Raw genomic sequence first — 20899 nt, 5'->3', positions numbered from 1 at the left:
TGTTCTATGCAAGCTATAATGACTTTCACCTTAATAGTTTCGCTCGGATGTATACCTGGCCGAATTGCACTGTAGGGGTTGAGAACAAGTCTTCAAACCTGTGTGCATTCCTTCTGTGAAATTACCACATGAAATGTGACATGCTAACATGGATGCAGTTCACTAGAGTAAATTTGATTAATGTTAGCTCCACATCTAACTATCAGGCACCTGTAGAGTTTATGCGTTCAAGTAAAACATATACAAATAAAATGGACTAGGTGCTTTTTAAAATAAATGACAATGAATGAAAGTCAATTTGGTGAGCCGTCTGACAAAAAAGTGCCCTTCTGAATCAAATCAGCAGTATGCCCTTCTGGAACTTTCACTAACTTCGAAGACACTACTGACTACATTTAAATGGACATCTGTATTCTAGTTATTTGCCTTAATAGACAATAATATAATTAAGGTGTTTATGTGAAGTGCTTTCATGTAAGAGTTTCCTGTAATTTTGGGTTACTTTAATTGCAGTTCGGCCGTTTCTCATTCACTCATGAACATTTCATTCATGCCCCCGTGAAAAACTGGGGTTTTAGACGCAAATAAGGAGTAAGGACTGGTGAGAGTGTTATAGAATTTAATAACACACACCAATTGGAAAGAAAAAAACTTCCGCATTTTACCTACATGACGGTAAAAGTTTAATTGCATTGCTTACTTCAATAATGCCACTATTATAAGTACTCCACATCTTAATTACTTTTCTGTTTAGTTCAGTTATGACTTTAGTCGGATTAAACTGATCAAAGATTGCTGTTTCAAGCTTATGTAGGCCTACAGTTCAAAATTCATGCTTAACTGAATAAACAGTTAGTAAACACAAGTGCATCCTATTGAACATCATTTCTTTTCATCAACAATTATCATAGTAGAACAGTTCTCAAGCAAATTGTGAAACAGGAGACTGTTGCGCCACCTGGCTTAAGAAACTCATTCTCAAAGACTTACTTTTAGTCATTATTTTGGCAGCACACATATTCTTAATGCCTTCAGCAGAATTCAAATGAGCCATTTTAATCTTGATTAATTCCAAGATTACAGTGAGATTAATCTAGATTAAAAAAAAATAATCTATGGCCACCTCTAGTCAATAAATTCAATCAATATCTTGTATGTTGTGACATATTGTAGCCAGCAGATGTTGTCATGCTTTTGAGAACATTGTCAAGCTAAAGGATTAATAAAGACTACTGAACACTATTTTGACACATGAAAAAAAAAAGTCCTTATCGTCCTCAACACAGTCCACTTGTGGTATTTCCTTATTGGATGGTGATTGGTTCGAGGAATGGATCAAAATTCCCAAAACTGAAAGAGTTTTTCCAAACGACTGTTCACTGTTGTCATAATATTTGTCAACAAAATTCAGACTATTCTATATTTCTCTTTACGTGATTCTTGCAGCATTAGCATTAGATTATTGCACAATAAATATTTCTGTTAGGTGTATTCAGGAGTATTCTTTTTTCTTCTTCTTGGTAATTAACTTTTTACTTAAATTAGTATGCTGTATATGTGCTGAAACCCTCAATCCTTGTTCTAAAATGAACAGTTTTTTTAAAAGGTAGGTCCTTTAAACTCTTTTGATTAGCTGACATTATTCAAACAAAGCCATATTAACCTCACTATTGCATTTGAGTGTTTTGACAACATTATCCAATGCTATTATCCATATAAAAACCATCATTTACAAATAAAGCATTTTACTTACATTTTTTACAGTTGTACAGTACAGTTGACTGCTTTGTCTTTCTACAAACATTTTGCATTTAATTTTAATTAGTTAACCTACCCATACCAACAAACCTGTCCTTAACCATACCCATATCCCACCTCAAGAGCACCAGAAATGTTCTGCAACATATTATGAACACAATGAGTACAGTATATTGTATTTATTTTTTGATGTAAATAGTAGTAAAGGACATCTAGTAAAAATGGGACCACAATTTTTTATATACTTAATATTACTTAAAAATCACAACAGTCAAATTCTGGCAAGACATTTTTATATATATTAAAAATTGTATTTCTATTGATAAAATCTAGTGGCCTCCATGTAATACTGTCATGGCTGTGGCCCACAGGTTGAAAAACACTGGGTTAGTTTATGCAATTTGGATCCTGACTAACACTGATAGAATACATGCAATTTGTGCATGTATTTGAAAACGTAATATTCTGTAGTGTATTTAGTTATTGTTTAAAACTTATTGTTTTAAAAACATTTGGATTGATGTCATCATACAGTAGGCACCCTTCATCTTACATCAGTGACATGCAGTCTATTTTATGATTTTGCATCGTCTTGTACACTTTTATTGATTTCACATTGTACATGTATGCTGCATTGACAAAGCCTACATGTTTTACGGTTGGGACTAAGGCATGTTTCTATGTGCAATTTTATTTGATGAGAATTATTGGACTGATTATTCTACTTATCTGCTACATGGACTCTGTCAGATAAATAATGACTGATCATCTATGATGATTGATAGAAAAATGTTCAGTCTATGATATTGAATGGCGATCGGAAACAACGTTCCCCATTCGCCCATCTCGATCGCCATGCTTGTGACATAGTATTATTGTTTATTACGCGATTATATCAACAATATATAAAAATATATATATTTATGTCTGAGTTGATTGTGCTGGATTGTGTGTGCCTGAAACATGTATGGTTCTGCGGGTCTGCAGCTGGACATTATAGAGCCAATCACTGTAAACAAGAAAAACAAACATATAAGCAGTGACGTACAACTACAGAAATAAACAGAAATAAAAATGTACTCAAGTAAAAGCACATATTTTTAAACAAATGAATTACAATTACAACTCCTGAGTAAAACTACTCAGTTATATCATAATTTGAGTATTTGTAATTCATTACTTTTCACCACTAAATTGTCCATTTTGTCAGTGGAATACATCAGAAACTGAATCAGCATCTGAATACCACAAGTATCCACTGTAGACAGCAGCAGTGACCATAATACGACTTGTTTGCTTTTGATGATCACATTCTGTAAACATAAGTGTCAGCCCCTGATTGACTGAATGGATGGCAGTGGGCAGAGCCTGGTTAAAGCCTTGCTCTGGAGACAGAGTACATATGTTGTTTGTACCCCCTGATGTCAAACCTTGAAATAAATGCTTTGTTTATACAGAGGAGAAGATTTTAAGCTTTGAAACTTGTGGGATGCTTTAATGTACAAAATCTTTAAATTTATCAAAAGATCAAGGCAAACTTGATTTCGCATGTCTTGACCCCTTTAATAACGACCATTTATAGCCTTGTTTGCATCTATTCAGTTATCTAATTCTGTTTGGTTGAGTTTTCAGACGAAATCATTGGGACATTGCAGAACAGCTATACCACATATCTACTCACAGCTGAAGGTTCATAGTCCATGTAGTGTGGCTTCACATGCTCGTCTGTGAGTGTAGTTCATAGTTAAAATCAATGGTATTGAATAATTTCATAATTCAGTGATACTTATTTAGAATAACTTTCTTCAACTGTTTTGTTAATCTTCAGAAATAGCCAACGGACCAATATCTGATTGTTCTCTCATCTCATATGCCTCAGGTTAAGAGTTCAACAAGAAATTGACTTATTTGTTCTCCCAATATTTTCCAAAAATCAGCTGCCATGTCACTGTCACAGTTCAGCCAGTTCAGCGAAGTTGAATAGGTCATTTCTATAGGATCCTATAGATTTAGTTTATCTTTCTGTTTAATCCCGTGTGAGGCTGCCTAAAGAACTGCAGAGTAACTAAGATCACAATCCTGCCCCGTCACTATTGTCAGCACATGAAAATATTTCAGGGGAGAGCCCTAAGTACTGTACTGAAAGTTGCATTGTAAGCATTTACTAAATGACAATAAACTAATAATTATTATTACACTTGTCCCCTCTCAGTGATAGATTACCTAATGCATTAGAGTTCCTTGAGTATTTTGAAAGATATATTGGCACGCACATTCATTGAATATTAAAATACATTCCAGATCAAATAATTAAGCAGCTAAATAAAATATATACGAATGAATCTATTCCAATATTCCAGATGACTTTGGAATGATGCAGTGACTCTTTCTAGGTTTATTTGGTCAAGACTTTACCATATTATTGCATCGAGGTGCCTTAAGTGAGGTTTATTTATAAACTAATTTCGAGAGGATCACTTGCTTATGATTGCTTGCAGCTGGTCCCGCATTATTCAATTTATGATTCACTAATCCGACGATTCCTAAGCCACTATAAATACCCTAAGTTCCATATAACTGCCATTTCCCCTTCCAACCCTACTCCTCATTTCCTAGATGGGTGGCACGGTGGCCCAGTGGTTAGCACTGTTGCCTCACAGCAAGAACGTCACTGGATCTAGTCCTTACCAAGCCAGCTTTATTATTATTGCAACGAGGCACCTTAAAGGTTTAAACTACAACTAAAAGAACTGCATATCATGACACTTAAAATTCATACCTAGAACACTGTAAAAATGCAGGATTCCACACAATTTCTTCATACTGTCCCAACAGAAATTGGGAATTTAAGAGGATTTAGCATTAAAAAAATTAAGTTGGCCCAATAAAACACTTATTAAATAAGTAGTTTAAACAAGCAGCAAATATAATTTTTGAGTAAAGACGGAAAAGACATTATAAGCACAGTCTAAGCTCAAAATTGAACAAAGATCACCTCAAGGCATGTCTTGGAACTGATCTGGATTGGTATATATTAAACTACAATGTTTTTAAGAGTTTTGCAGTGCATTTATTATACAACCAAATCCCCTGCATTGTTTTTGCAAGCACGTTATTTTCGAAAAAGATGAATGTCATATCACCACACCTCTTCAGATTTAATACTGCCTGTCATAACTTTGAAGTTAACTTGTCTTTAGTTCTCCACAAGCTTTACTATGACAGAGCTGAGTGAACAAAGGGTTAACAGAGAGTTTCTGAAAGTTTGAATCTCCTCCCCCCAAACAACACCCCCTGGAATGGTCTGCCCCACTCGTTCACATGACACGTGTGTGTATGTATGTATGTTTGTGAGTGAGTAAAGCATAGTGTGTGTGTTTTCTTTCTGCCATATAAAGGGGCAAACGTGCTTTGAGGCGAGGTTGTGTGCTAAATAGTCTGTGATCTGCCTGCAAACCTCTCTTACTTTCTGCCTTTCTGTCTTTTATACCCTCGGGACTATAAGGAGCTCTGCATACCTGACCTTTCACATCCACGGTTGGAGGAAAATTAAGCCCTTAATACATTTTTTTTGCACTGCTGACTTCCAAGATCTGTTCAGTTGCTGGCAAACATGGAAGGACTGAATGATGTTCATGATGACGGATCCTTCATGTTCACATCAGAGTCTGTGGGAGAAGGGCATCCAGGTGATTTTCAATAATGCATTTTTTACATTAACCTCTCTAAAATGTGCTTTTAAATTTGGTAGTGTGTGCCATTTATAACAGTTCCACCATTTAATAACTCTGCACATATATTTACTTGCATGGAAAAAAAGCCTAAAGACATGGTTAGATTAATTCACCTCTCTCGACAAGTCATTGGAGCGTGCTGAAGTGGTAAGCTGGTTGAGCAATGGGTCATGTAGAAGTAAGCTGGTTATAACTGTTTAGCAACAGTTCAATAGGGTTCATTCACAATTTGACGAACAATACTTCCACAGTACCATGTGCTCAGCTGGTATTTCATTGAGTGAAAGCGTAGTAGACCAAAATAGTCAGTTAGGGGTCATGACTTTTAAAGAAGGTGTTAAATGACAATGTTTCATTGGGAGGCTTTTCTCAGTTACATATTTACAACTCAATTTATTTCATGATGAACTTACTGATAATAACAAGGTATTTGATTATGACACTGGCCCATTGCCATCTATTGAGTCAAAAAGTGTCGCAGTTGTATGCCAACAAATTTTTCTTCAGTAGGTTTTTTCTGCCTCATGTGGGAACTTGCCAGACTGTGCGTTTCTTATCAACCATATTGCGGTTCTCTCATGTCAAGCTACAAGGCCAAAGTGCTGCAGTTCTGAAATGCCAAGTCAATATGATGTATATGTTGGTTTTAACAATGCATTTTTTCCAAAGCTGCTTTACAGCAAACTTAATAACTCTTAATGACTTATAATGACTCTAAGTGGATAATCCAGTCTGGTTTCCTCCTAGACAAATTTTGCAACACTGCAAACTATGTCTGGTTCACTTGAAAAGAAAAATGTAAAGAGTTTCACTAATCATCTTTGATCAGTGTATGTTTCAACAGATCAATCAATAAGTGTGCATGTGAAAGACCTAGAAAATCTATTCTGCACTGATCCAGACTTAAGTGATCTGACTTGTTGTTTCATGTTATCACCTGAGATGTAAATTCTGACATTGTAGTTTCTGATGTAACTCACCTAAACAGTTGCCTCAGCTAGCAGGCCAAATATAGAGTGAATGAGCCTGAAAGGACAGGACCACTGGCATTGTCCTCCAGCTGCTCATCTGTGGATTTGCTTTGTTGAGATTCCTGTGTCAGATTTAGTGAGTCTTAACTATAGGGGAGGCATTGAAACTCTTACACTAAACTGAAACATACACTTGAACCTTAATCAGAGTCCTTACATAACTTTGTTTTATAATAGTGTGCTTATGTTTACAGATAAAATCTGTGACCAAATCAGTGATGCAGTTCTTGACGCACACTTAAAGCAGGACCCGGATGCTAAAGTAGCCTGTGGTGAGTGAACAGTTTAATTGCAAACTAAATAAACACGTTTATGTTTTTATTTTTTGTATAAACATTGATATATTTGAAAGTCCACAGTCCAACAGTTGGTCAATCTTCACTTGGTTATCGAGTGACCATTTTTAGCACTTTCTATCTGTTAAGTTTAACGGCATTTAAATGAATAACATCTCTATTTCCAAATTCAATCTAGCAATGGGTTACACAGTGACAGTTTTTTTTTTTTTTTTTTTTTTATGGGTCGTTTGGCTAATTATTGTTGTTCTAATCATCAGAGACTGTCTGCAAAACTGGTATGGTGCTTCTCTGTGGTGAGATCACATCTCGGGCCAATGTGGACTACCAGAAGATTGTGCGAGACACCATAAAACACATTGGTTATGACAACTCTGAAAAAGGTCAGGATCGATACATATTTTGTTTTTCCGTGCATCATCCGTTAAATCTATTCACCAATTTTGATCACTTTTCACTCTTTTCTCTTCCCTGTTCAGGTTTCGACTATAAAACTTGCAATGTGCTGGTAGCTCTCGAGCAGCAGTCTCCTGATATAGCTCAGGGTGTCCATGTTGACAGGCATGAGGAAGATATTGGAGCTGGAGATCAGGTCTGTACACAAAAGAAATTCAAATGTGTTCAAATGGTTCATTTGTGATCAACCTGTTCATGTTGGATTTCTGTTCTGTTTTAGGGGCTCATGTTTGGCTACGCCACTGATGAGACAGAAGAGTGCATGCCTCTCACCATTGTCCTTGCTCACAAACTCAATTCAAAAATGGCTGAGCTGCGGCGGGACGGCACCATCCCATGGCTTCGCCCGGACTCAAAGACTCAGGTCAGCAGTATAAAAGGGAAATCAAAATCAAAACATGACGTTTAGAAGATAAAAACAAATAATGTTTAAGCTATTCCTACACATATGATTGTGAGTCTGCTAAGCCACAGTGTGCAGGTTCAGAGCCCCTGATTGACATTGACCAAGCTATCTTATCAGCCGACTGTTCATTGAACCAGTACATTGGCCAATAGGTGTGACGACTATTGAGCAAGACAGTGACCATGAGGCGGTCTCTTTTAATGCTTGTAAAAAAATGACCCCCAGCGTGACATCCAGGGCCCCTGGCCCTCACTTTTTTCACAGTGGGACAGAGGACACGGCTGTGCACCCGTCAATCTCAGGAGCATGCCAGCAACTCAAGCTGGGCAGCTCTCAGGAAGCTGAAACCCCGGATCTATTTTAGAGTTCTGATATTTTCAGACCATACAGCAGGAAATGTCTTCACAATCCCCATGGTATACACACAGATTAAAACGTTGACTTCAGATGTGGCCTAATGGTTAGGTATTTGGACTTGTAACCCAAAGGTTGCAGGTTTGATCCCAAGTCCTGACAGCTGTTGTACCCCTGAGCAAGGTACCTAACCTCGCTGGAAAAGTGAGCTATAGCAAAGCAATAGCTGCCTGCTGCTCTTGGTGTATGTTTGCTGTGTTTTCACTTCTCAGTGTGTGTGCACTTGGATGGGTTTCAATGTCAAGCATAGGTAAAATCACACTTAACAAAGCCTTACTTCACTTCTGCATGTTTTCCACAACTCCAGGTCACTGTGCACTACAAACAGGAGAACGGTGCTGTGATTCCTTTGCGTGTCCACACAGTTGTCATCTCTGTCCAACATGATGACAACATTTCACTGGAGGAGCAGCAGCGTATTCTGAAGGAGAAGGTCATCAAAGCTGTTGTGCCAGCCAGATATCTTGATGATAAGACAGTCTACCATCTGCAGCCCAGTGGACGCTTTGTCATCGGAGGACCTCAGGTAAGCTCATTCTCTCTATAAACCACAAGGACAGTTATATGTAAACAAGAATGGTGTTGCGGCAACCAAACCAAGGAGTGGGTAAAATTAGCTCCATTTCTAATCAAAATCACCTGCCTGTAATTTTCCATTAATCCTGAAGATGCCGGCTGCATCCGAAATAACCTACTATTCATTAGGCACTGCATTTGACTTTATAGTACTAAGCAAGTAAGATGAATGGAACTCGGATGTACTACATCCCCTTGTTTTGTCATTATCACATGACCCACCTACATCAGTTGCGTCGTTTCACTCCCATTCATGAATTCTCTTGAAGTGCATCACGGGATAGCGTAGCGTCCATCCAATGCGCACTTTACAGTCTTGCCGGAAGTAGTAAGTCACCCGGGTACTTCTCACATACTGTTTTTCCTATTCTTTGAATTTGGACATATTACTTGGGTCACAAACTGATTTTGTTGTACTATATAGTATAGAAGTATGGGGTTTTAGATGCAACCTTAGGCTTTATCCAAACACACCATCTACACCCTTGTATAGTGGACTATTTAAGGGATCAGCCATTTATAATGGTGTCTGAAATTTTTATGGACATTCTCATGTGCCCTTAATTCCAAGTATAAAACCCATGTAGACTCAACCGCTATAAAATACAAATTCAGTTCAGTGAATTCAGGTGTTTCAATAACTTCCATGGCAATGTCCACTGGTGAAATTTCCTCAGCAGTAAGTATTTCACAGTCAACCCTTTATATTATAACAAAGCCAAAGCAATTTAGAAAAACATGATTAGTGCATGATAGGCTGCTTTCTTCAGATTCAATAGCTACTGACCTCCAAACCGAATGTGTCCTTCAGATTAAATCAAGAAAAGTGCACAGAGAGCATCATGGAATGGGTTTCCATGGCCAAGCAGCTGCATCCAAGCCTTGCATCACCAAGTAAAATGAAAAGTGTCATATGCAGTCCAATAAACACACTCCTATACACTCTATATTTGAACCTGTATATTATATAAACTTATTTATTAAGATGTGCATGTACAGGCAGATGTCTCAAAACTTTTGTAAGTTCAGATCAAGCGCTATTATCGGCTAAAATTAATCAGTTCTACAAATAAACACAAAAACAATCATACCGTTATTGGAAGAGAACATAATGTGAAGTTCATAAGCAAATGTTTTGTAGGCCAGTAATTTTTGACTAGCAGCACCAGAAAAAAGTGTGACTTTATGCCATTTTGTACCAATTTCCTGGTTGAACATTAAAGCACACTAGTGGGATGAACAGTGCAATTTATTTACTCGCTTGCTTTCCTTTGGCTTATTCCCTGCTTTATCAGGGGTCACCACAGCGACAATTTCTCTGACGTATGTTTTAGTGGCAAATACTCTTTCTGCCGCAACTCAGCACTGAAAATGAAACCCTCAGTGCTGGGAAACACATACACAAAAAATCTTCTATTCATAAATTCATTATAGTCAATTTTGTTTATCCAAATAACCTATACTGAATGCCTTTAGAGTGTGGGGGAAACCAGAGCACCTGGAAAAATCCCAGACAAGACACAGCAAACTGCACACAGAAAAGCCTTCTGGTCCAGCAGGGACTTTCAATAGTCACCATCTTGCTGTGAGACAACCGTGCTTTTCATTCAATTATTCAATATTTTTCGTTTTGGCTTAGTCCCTTTATTAATCTGGAAGTCGCCACAACGAAATGAACCGGCAAGTTTAATTCATTTATTTATTTTCTTTTTGGCTTGGTCCCTTTATTAATCTGGGGTCGCCACAGCAGAATGAACCGCCAACTAAGTTGGCGTTTCTGTGTGGAGTTTGCATGTTCTCCCTGCGTTTGCGTGGGTTTCCTCTGGGTGCTCCGGTTTACCCCAAAGTCCAAAGACGTGCGACACAGGTGAATTGGGTAGGCTAAATTGTCCGTAGCGAATGAATGTGTATTGATGTTTATCAAAGAGATGGGTTGCAGCTAGTAACTGCATCCACTGCATAAAACATATACTGGAAAAGTTGGTGGTTCATTCAGCTGTGGTGACCCCAGATTAATAACGAGACTAAGCCGAAAAGAAGATGAATGAATGAAGACCTTGATTAGATTGTTCGGGTGTTTAAAACTGTTGAAACTGAACCCAGTAGGACTTTGGACCTCAGGGAACAGATTTAGGGACTAGGGCAGGAGGTTTGCAAAATAAATTAATTCATCCTTTTAAAATTTCACAGAATTAATCATTTATTTTATTCATGCTTGTGCATAGTGATTGGAAGTTGTAAGTTTCCTTTGGACGTTTCAATCTAGTCCACTTTTTTTTTTATTAAATGCCACTGCATATTTACATCAGCGGAACATATTTAACAGCTGGTTGGAAATATTTAACTCAGAACTGCAAAAAGATTGCAGTTTACCAGTATTGTTGGAAACCATTGATTTAAAGAGTAAAATAATCTCTTTTTCCAGGGAGATGCTGGTGTTACAGGAAGGAAGATTATTGTGGACACATATGGTGGATGGGGAGCTCATGGTGGTGGTGCCTTCTCTGGAAAGGACTACACTAAGGTGGATCGTTCTGCTGCCTATGCTGCTCGCTGGGTAGCGAAGTCTCTGGTGAAGTCCAAACTGTGCAGAAGAGTGCTGGTTCAGGTGAGACAAAATAATTTTGAGCCATTGCCTTGTGTCTGGACAAAAATGTTGATTCAAGCAACACACCAAATTACTGTCCAATTTTATCTGACTTGGTTAAACTGGAATGGGTGAGCTGTTTTCTGGTAAGGGTCACGAATAATATATTTGCTGTGTAGGTGTCTTACGCCATTGGAGTCGCCCACCCACTCTCAATCTCCCTCTTCACCTACGGCTCATCGGAAAAAACAGAGAAGGAGTTGCTACATATTGTCAACAAGAACTTTGACCTCCGACCAGGTGTCATTGTTAGGTAATCAATTAATAAGATAATATGTTCTTTTAATGTTCTCCAAATTCAGGAAAATGTTTTTGTTTGTTTATGACTAATCAGGGACATGTGATGTCACATCATTGATTAATCTAAAACCAAAAACTTAAAAAGGATGAAAAAAAAATTCAGTCAATGATCCAGATGTTAAAAGTGTAAAATGAAACCAACTTATGTATTAAGTAAAAAAAAAAGATTTATGTTGCGTTATATTCAATATAAATCCCCAATAATCACCTGAAAAATCCTTTAGCATTAGTAGTTTTAGCATTCTCACACAATCTAAAGAATTTAGAGTACATTACTTTGTAATATGGTTTTATAATATGCGTTGTTTAATCTGCTAACACGACACGTTATAAAGTCATAACATCATATAATAATAATAATAAAATTAAACCTTACTCTTAACAGTCCCCAATATCTCCTCCAGGGGGCGTTCCACTACCATCAATGTAGTCCTACTAGACCTAACGGTACTACATTGTAATAAGCGTCTTGTGTTTTAAACAATTTCAATTCCTTATGCAATTGTACATTCATGTAATTACTACATATAGTGACAGTTTACTAAATTATGCGCATTTTAGTTCAAGAACCAGGCTGTAAAGTGAAAACTAACTCACTTTCCCCTGACAGGGATCTGAACCTGAAGAGGCCATTCTACCAGAACACCGCCTGCTATGGTCATTTCGGGAGGTCAGAGTTCCCCTGGGAGATGGCCAAAACCCTCAAGGTTTAAAGCGAGAGGAGGTGCGAGCCCTACCTTCAGTCATTCAGCCACTTCAGTGCTCCTTTACCCCTTTGTTCTCTTTTCGCATACACAAAATAATAGATTAGATGGATATACTGTAAATGTTAAGAAATTGTAATCAGTCTTTTATTTAGAAACCTGCACGATCCCTCAACACGCATGACGAGCGATCATTCCTTAAAGCAGAAGCATTTTTTTTTAATTCTCATTGTCCTATGCTAGATAAGCATATAGAGACAATTTTAATGTAGGCCTAATGATTTTATAATTTACTTACCTGCTAAGGTTACCTGCTTACCTGTAGGCTAAGTATTGTGACTATGTGGGGCTTTCAAAAAATTACTGTCACAGCAGCTACACTGGTTGGACTTGGCGCGAGTTTTTGGCGGGCTTTCGTATCATTGCTAGATGGAGCAGGCCTAAAAGTATTTGGGGAAAGTGCAAAAATAATTTGCAATATTTTGGGTGACAATGGCGGCTCAGAAACACATTTCAGCTTTTAAAAAAGTTTACTATGCCTATAGGCGACTTTATAATTTGTGAGTGTGTTTTGAGGAGACATACACATGATATTGTGGACCACTGAAGCTTTAGGTTTTTTAGGTTCTATCTGAGAACCATATTCCTCTCATCATACAGTCTTAAAAGGGTCTAATTTGTGTGCCTATTTCTTGCACAAACATTACTTGTTTATGCCTCGTTTTGACTGTATCATCTCATTAATGTTGGATAATGAAAGAGGTATGTTATTATGAGAATATTGTTGTGTACATACAGATCCTGTTCTGTTCTTATATTAATTTTCACCACTGGAGAGTGAGCATGTATGTATGTATGTGTGAATGTACTTCGGTTTTTAAAAAAGCTTTAGTTGCGCATTTTATGTGTGCATGGAAGCCACTGTGTAATTGCATTTGTTGACTTCTGTAAGTTAAACATCGGTATTAATTCTTCAAAAACACTGTAAACCATCCTATACTTCTTTCAGATTTTCAACTTTTTTTCTTTAAGATTGAATTTAAGATGTAAATAATTGTGAATAATTAAAGTGTGGAAAATTCTTTATACTTGTCCGGTGTCAGTATGGATGTCTTTAGACACAAATACAACTCAGTTGTTGGTATACAGTTGAGGTCTGAATTATTAGCCCCCCTGTTATTTTTTTTTACCCCAATTTTTGTTTAACTGCGAGAACATATTCCCAACATATTTATAAACATAATAGTTTTAATAACTCATTTGTAATAACTGATTTCTTTTATATTTGCCATGATAGTAAATATTGTTTGACTATAGATATTTTTCAAGACACTTCTATACAGCTTAAAGTGACATTCAAAGGCTTAACTAGGTTAATTAGGTTAACTATGTAGGTTAGAGTAATTAGGCAAGTAATTGTATAACGATGGTTTGTTCTGTAGACTATTGAAAAATTACATAGCTTAAAGGGCTAATAATTTTGATCTTAAAATGATTCTTAAAAAATTAAAAACTGCTATTATTCTAGTCGTAATAAAACAAATAAGACTTTCTCCAGAACAGAATATATCATCAGACATACTGTGAAATGTCTTTGCTCTGTTAAACATCATTTGGGTAATATTTAAAAAAGTAAAAAAAAAAAAAAAAATTGAAGGGGGCCTAATAAATTTGACTATACCTGTATGACAAACAATCATTCAGTTAAACTGCACATTACAATGAATTTAAAAAACATGTACTAAATTTTGTAACAGGTCACCAATAGTTAAGAAACGCCTGATGAGTCAAAGAAAAATAAACAGATTCAATGAATTTGAGTAATCTCAAAGTCCATGGTGAGAAGCAGGAGCTGTGTGACAAGTCAACATGACTTGACTTAAGCAAAGTTCAGTGCACACGGTGTGATGAGTTTGATTCTGCTTTATTTCCATATATTTTAAGGCAAATTTACAGCACAATCAAACACATCCTGCCAATCAAAACATTTCTCCAATCATTGACTCAGTCTTTGGTTGAAACAAAGGCACATGAAGGTATTTTTGCTTTCTGCTATGACATTAAAGAGGTGAGTCTAGTTGAATGTCAGCAGGTTTGCAGCAGGTTTACAGCTATTGACTGTCAGGAGCCCAGGTTTAAGCAAACTAGTAGATAATACATGGAGGAACACCAGTCTAGGCAAAAGGTGACAGGGAAAATGAACTCAACAAACTACATTTTAAAGAAATACTGAAAATGAGAAATCTGTATGAGTTTCTTTACTGCTGAACACAAAAAGACATATTTTGATTAGGAATTTTTAATAACTTTTTTTAGCAGCATTTTTTACTATGGATATCCAGTTTTCAACATTTTTCAAAATGTCTTTTGTGTTCAACAACCAAAACTCATTAAGGTTTGCAACCATTTTTGGGGGTGTTAAATGATGCAAATGCAAGAGAACTGACTAAATCCTTATTTCAAATTGCATAATTAATTTAAATACTCCAAAAATTGCATCTGAAAAGGAAACTCCTGCAAATGTAATAAAGTCATTAATAAAAAAGTATCCTTTCCTCATTATTGCTTTTATTTTATTCCTTTAGTAAATCTGGACTATAGGGTTTTCACACCAAAACTGGTTTGCTTTCATTTATCTGGCCAAAGTGTTTTACAATAAGCTCCAAAAACACATACATTGCTGTAGCACAGCACATGTTACGTTCTATTTTTTTTTAAATACTTGATTTAAAAGAGGAGACAACGAAACTTAATTATTTAGAGGAAAATCACAATTTATTCTGCAAGCTAAACGCGATGGAAATTAGATTTGATGAATTCAGCCAACGGAAAAGGTTCATCTGTATTTCATCCATAGCAATTGTGCTGATAATATACCAAACAATTCTTATGAGCTATTTTATATTATGATCACTACAATTGTAGAACTGTCGTGTGCACAATTGAGCTGCCAAATCTTTACATTTGTCCATTTCATATCCACAGGGGAAAAACAGCATTTAGTTTTGAAACAACATAAGGGTGAACAGTGATTTGTTTTTATTTATAAATAAACTGTTTCTTCAAGCAATATTAAGAATATTTTAGAGGTACATTAAAGATTGGTTTAAATGACAAAAAAAAAAAACTATGTTTTTTTTTCAAGATAGTATTTAAGTTACTTTAAGAAGATAAAACCCAAAGCATTAGTTCACCCAAAAATGTAAATTCTGTTGTTTATTAGTCAACCTCGTATCATTCCAGTACCCTGATACCTTCAGTTATCTTTGGAACCCAAATAAGTGATTTTAGATGAGATCAGAGAGCTTTCTTCTCTGAACAATTTTGTGCGCTAAAAGTAAAGTTCACAAACTAATTTTGAGAGTATCACAAGATATGATTGATCGAGGTTGGTCCCCCATCTGTGATCATTAGCAAGCCGATCGGATCATTCCACACTTAATATAAATGCCCCGTCTAGAAAAAAAAAAACTATTCCCCCATCTCCCTCTGCTTTAATAGATTAATCCAGGATTGGGTGGCATGGTGGCTCAGTGGCTAGCACTGTTGCCTTACAGCAAGAAGGTCACTGGTTCGAGTCCCGGCTGGGCCAGTTGGCATGTCTGTGCGGAGTTTACATGATCTCCCCGAGTTCGCATGGGTCTCCCCCCGGTTACTACAGTTTCCTCTCACAGTCCAAAGACATGTGACATAAGATAATTAAATAAACCAATAGGAACAGTATATGAGTACTTTAGTACTGAGCTTTCATCGCTTGGGTATGTGCTGGTGTGGTGTGGCCTATTCATCTTGGGCTGCCCCTTGATAATCAAGGAGGACCTGATCTCGTACACACTTACATGCTCACTGACCTGGCGGAAGCCTTGAACTCACTTATCTCCAAGCTCAGGGTTCTCTTCCAGAACAGCAAGCCAAACCTGCTAACATTATCAAGCTATATCTAAGAGTGAACTCTTGAACACAATTTTGACAATGTTCTTTGTTTCTTTTCTGGGCCATTGCATTCTATGGAGGATGAGAGGGTTCTCGAATTATATCTAAAATATGTCAGTTCAACGCAATCTCATGGCAATTTGTAACTTTTTGATTTAGTGGCTAATTCGTATAAATTCGTAAGATCTAATTCGTACAATTTAGTATGATTTTCTCATCATCCAATGACAGTGGGGTTTAAGGGTGGGGTTGGGTTTTTTAAATCGTACATTTTCATACGACTGAACTTGTACAAATTCGTATGAATTAGCCACAAAACTGACAAAACGTAAAATACTTACATTTTCTTGTAAGATCAGGCTGCTTAATTTGTGTTACAAGGATTAATAATTGTCTCAGGAGATTGAAAGGACACGAGGGTGTGTAATTAATATCAGAACTGTAATTTTTGGTTGAACCCATTAAGTGTGGGTGATCAACACAGTCATGAGCATGGAAATAAGTTTTATGAAAGCAAGAAACAGATCTTCCTGAGCACAGAGAATGAAAGATATTTTCAGGACGGCACTGGTAGATCAGATGGTGATAAGCATCAATATGGCTCTTATCCTGATAAATGATATGACTAAACTCCCATGATAATGATTGAAAAAAAAATTTTGTTTGTCATGTTGTTAGTATGAAAACATAAGACCGCTGTAAACCAAGATTCATCTCTTATTTTTAAAACAAACAAAAACAGTTATGAACTAGCAGTCCTGCTGCATGTCATTTTGTCTGCAAAAAACAGCCCACAAAGACCTTTTGTGTGAACACATAAACTAGCCACTCTCTAAGAGGGCAACTTTCATAGCTACGCTTCCTTGTAACCAACCAAAACACAACACATGACAGTTCCCACATTGACAGAAAGAGGGAACAATCACAATGACCTCAGGACAAACTATCTCTTTTCTTAGTTACATTTGGTCACTATGTACAGCAATATTCATTGCCTCTAACATGACTTCTGGAATGGCACCAATTACAGGCGACTTAACGTGATAATAAGCTTATTCGCCTGTTTCGCGAGAGGTTTTTGCTGATCTCGTTCAGCTTTGCTCTTTACAATGCATATGAAAATATACATGCCTTGTATATTCAAGGCAGTTTTCAGATTTAGACTATGGACGTACAGTATATGTCTATTAAATAGCTGTATTTGGCTTTTGGTTTAAGGCACAATGGTAATGACAATCTCCTGAACAAGACATTTCAGACAGCATATGGTGATTAAGGCAAAATGAAACACTTTGATCAGTTAACAGACGGACAGACAAAACATTATAAGATTTAACCATTTCTACCTTTGGACAAAAAAAAAAAAAAAAAACAAAGGCACAGAAAACAGCATTTTTGGATTCATTGTCTTGAAAGGTCTGAAATTGGCACTATAACGTTTGTTAAGGCACCATGTTAGAATGCTTTAGTGTTGGGGTTTTTATTAAGCAACTGATGTAGCATTCCTCTGGTTTCACCAGAAAGTTTAGCCAACTAGTAGTTCTTAATTTATCCACTTCGAAATCCCAATGACTTCTAAGAGACACATCCAGGCGATGACTTTTGTTTTTCCCAGCATGGAAGATGTTAGATTCAAAAGGTCCCCAGAGAGTAAAGAAGTCTCTCCAAAATGTGCAAAATCAGAGCTGGATTCTTTGGCAAAGGTACACCAGTTTCTGTTACTTTCCCTCTGCGGTTGAAGTGTTTTTCTTCTAGTGTTAAAAGAGCTTGGGGTTATAATATGGACAGACTCTCTGGTTGGTGCTGATTGGCTCCACTTAGAGACTCCATTTTGTGGTCTCGGCTTACGGAGGGTAAAGATTGTCCTCGGGCCAGCACCATCATGGTGTCACTAGATATCCCGGCGAATTCAAAAGCGAATGTGCCATAGAATAGCATAATAATGACACAGAAGACCCACTCGAAAATGGCTGAAGCATGTTGCAGGATAAAACTCTCCTGGACAAAAAACACCCCACCTGAGGAAATGTTCGTCAAGGAATCATAGTGAATACTGTGAAGTCATGCTCAGGCCTGTTTACATTACAGGATGAACATGCAGGAACTCAGTTACTGAGAAAGAAAAGCATATTGGGGAAATTTAAACAATCTGGGAATGTGTGAGCTGACCACATGGCAAAATAACATACAGATTAGAACTGCTAAATTCATGCATTATCAATTTATGTTAATGCATTTACTTTTTAATGCTATAACTGACTTCGACTTTTGGTTAAAATAAAGTTAGGCAATCAAGAAACACAAATTTAATTACAAAATTGTTTATATGTGAATATTATTTTTAATAAGAAAAATTGCTTTGTTATGAATGTAATTTTAAATAAAACTTCTTATTGCAACATCAATGGAGTAAACATGTTTAATTATTTTACTTTGCAGACTTGTAATTAGGATATAACTAAAAAAATCTTGAATCAGTGAATGATATTTGAAACAATTTACATTAGAATTATTATTAAAGTTGCCAGATGTCACGATGGCGCAGTGGGTAGCATGATCGCCTCGCAGCAAGAAGGTCGCTGGTAAAAGTTTCTTAGAAGTGAACAATTAGGAGAATGATCATGTTGCCTTATTTCATTTTATCCCCTAGCTCAGTAGTCCTCAACCACCGGGCCGCAGACTGGTACCAGTTCGTGGATCAAATGGTAAAATCTGTACAAGAAATCGTTAATCTTTTCCGTTTTATTAATTATCTGAGTCTGAACAATCTTTTATTTTGAAAAATGACCGTATTGTCTCGCTTACATCTTGGTCACTTGAGCACCCACATTTAACCGACAAGCAGCAAAAAAAAACAGATGTCTTTAGAAAGTTTCTTTTCTAGGGGGGCCCAGTGAAGGACCCACGAACTGCCAAAGAATGAATTCGCAATCCATTTGCCAAAAAATCAGGTAAATGCACCATGGCTGTGCAAGAAAATCAACTAATAGAGATCGCAAATGACGACGGCCTTTTAAGGGCTGTTCGCATATTGCCTATTTCTACAGTTTGCACAAGTTTGTCATTTCCAATGAAGGTGTGCGGCTTACGCGCACAAGTGGCTCACTCTTATGAATCCCGTGAGCGCACCACGAGTCAAGAATTGACAAGATTTAACCAATCAGCTTCAGCTTGTATGGAATATTCACATTTCGATAAGACTAATTTTCTCAGACAAACACAGAACACACAAACACTGCAGTGTTTTGTGATGTTCTCCATAAATAAAACTTGTATCAGAGTGACAGCAATGTTTTGTCAACTTGTCATTTTCTGAGAAAATGGTTGATGGTTGCCTAGCAACCTACAACCTACAAAACACACCCCTCCCCCCGGTCCGTGGTAAAATTGTCAATCGTTGACCAGTGCGTGGTGATAAATGGGTTAAGGACCACTGCCCTAGCTGACCAAAAATGGACAAATTTGTAATCCGTCCTCCACAAAAAGGACAAAGTTTTACTGATTCGCCTCGCAACAATCATCACACTAATTGTTAGAGCATAACAAATAACATGCAAGTATTAAATTGTAATATTTTTCCCTTATACACCAGTGTGAATACTGATATTTTAGTTATTGAATTTCAAATAGGGCAAATGTAAAGGCGAAAGGCTTTTGTTTTTTCAGCTACAAATGGCCTGCTGATGTTTTGCTTATTATTTTACATTAGGCTATTATTTGTGCATTAACATATCTAAATATAGTATTAAACATACCTTTTGTTTGAAAACAACATTTTTGTCATTCTTACTGCAAACTTATATGAGTGATAATATCATTAAATGTGGAGGGGGGCCTTACAATAGTTTCCAGGGGAAAAGGGGGTCTCAGGCAAAAAAAGGTTGGGAACCACTGTTCTAGGCCAATCAGTCATGCAAAATATTATATTAGTTCATTGACAGCGTACTTTACCATGTACATGTTTAGTAAATCAAGTAAGTTAATTTAAAAAATCGAGTACACGATTTACTTAAAATGAGGGAACAAAGTAAGTAATTGCATGCCTGCTCCAGTAGGACCTGAATTCATAAATCGCACCCACTATTCATTATTTTTTATATTGTGTTCTTAATTTCTTAAGTGGTAATTCTGTATTTGACATTGACTGAGAATGTCACTTACCCAAAATATTTTTGCATGCTTCAATCATATTGGCGTTTTTAAGTATCTTGGCCACTTTATTATCAAATATTAATAAATTGTCACATTTATAAAGCACTTTTCTGCACGGTCAAACACTTGATACGGGGGTGGCTTGGATCTCCTCAACTTTAATTGTATAGTGACAATCTAACAATGTGACAGCCTATTTTATTGGCAGCCCTAATACAAATACACAACATAGCTACATAAAATGAGAATGACTAATAGCGTAAAAGGATACTAAGCACCAAGGCTACGAAGGCCAGCAGGGTCATGAAGAGGCGCAAATGACCCATGTTATATTCTCCCTGAGTCTTGGCCAGGCGGTAGGTCAGTGCAGACTGCAAGCACACAAACAGCATACTGGTGGGAAAGGCCACACCTGCTCCAACATAGTGGAGAACTTTAGCGTAATCCACCTGGGGAAACACAATGACAGAAAAATATACTTTAAGAACAGAT

General features: G+C 36.8%; 2 protein-coding genes across 7 annotated transcripts in view; one reads left to right on the top strand and one right to left on the bottom strand.

Moving 5' to 3' along the window:
• Nucleotides 1-5179: 5179 nt before the first annotated feature.
• On the top strand, nt 5180-13404 carry mat1a (methionine adenosyltransferase 1A). Its single transcript, NM_199871.1, is given in 9 exon segments — nt 5180-5447; nt 6718-6795; nt 7080-7202; nt 7299-7411; nt 7496-7639; nt 8403-8621; nt 11097-11279; nt 11438-11571; nt 12229-13404. Coding segments are annotated over 9 exon segments (1173 nt in total). The 5' UTR covers nt 5180-5371; the 3' UTR covers nt 12332-13404.
• An 821-nt stretch (nt 13405-14225) lies between these two features.
• Nucleotides 14226-20899, bottom strand: part of zgc:154058 — an 82741-nt gene continuing 76067 nt past the window's right edge. For 5 of the 6 annotated variants that reach the window (XM_073920015.1, XM_068212961.2, XM_073920016.1 and 2 more), the window contains 2 exons: nt 20679-20856; nt 14226-18273 (listed from right to left, as the gene is read on the bottom strand). In XM_073920015.1, the coding sequence (XP_073776116.1) occupies nt 18029-18273; nt 20679-20856 (423 nt within the window). In that variant the 3' untranslated portion in view covers nt 14226-18028. 6 annotated transcript variants of the gene reach the window in all.

This window comes from Danio rerio, chromosome 13, assembly GCF_049306965.1.
Source record: "Danio rerio strain Tuebingen ecotype United States chromosome 13, GRCz12tu, whole genome shotgun sequence".
Lineage (NCBI taxonomy): Eukaryota > Metazoa > Chordata > Actinopteri > Cypriniformes > Danionidae > Danio > Danio rerio.
This window is presented reverse-complemented; position numbering and strand designations above follow the sequence as displayed.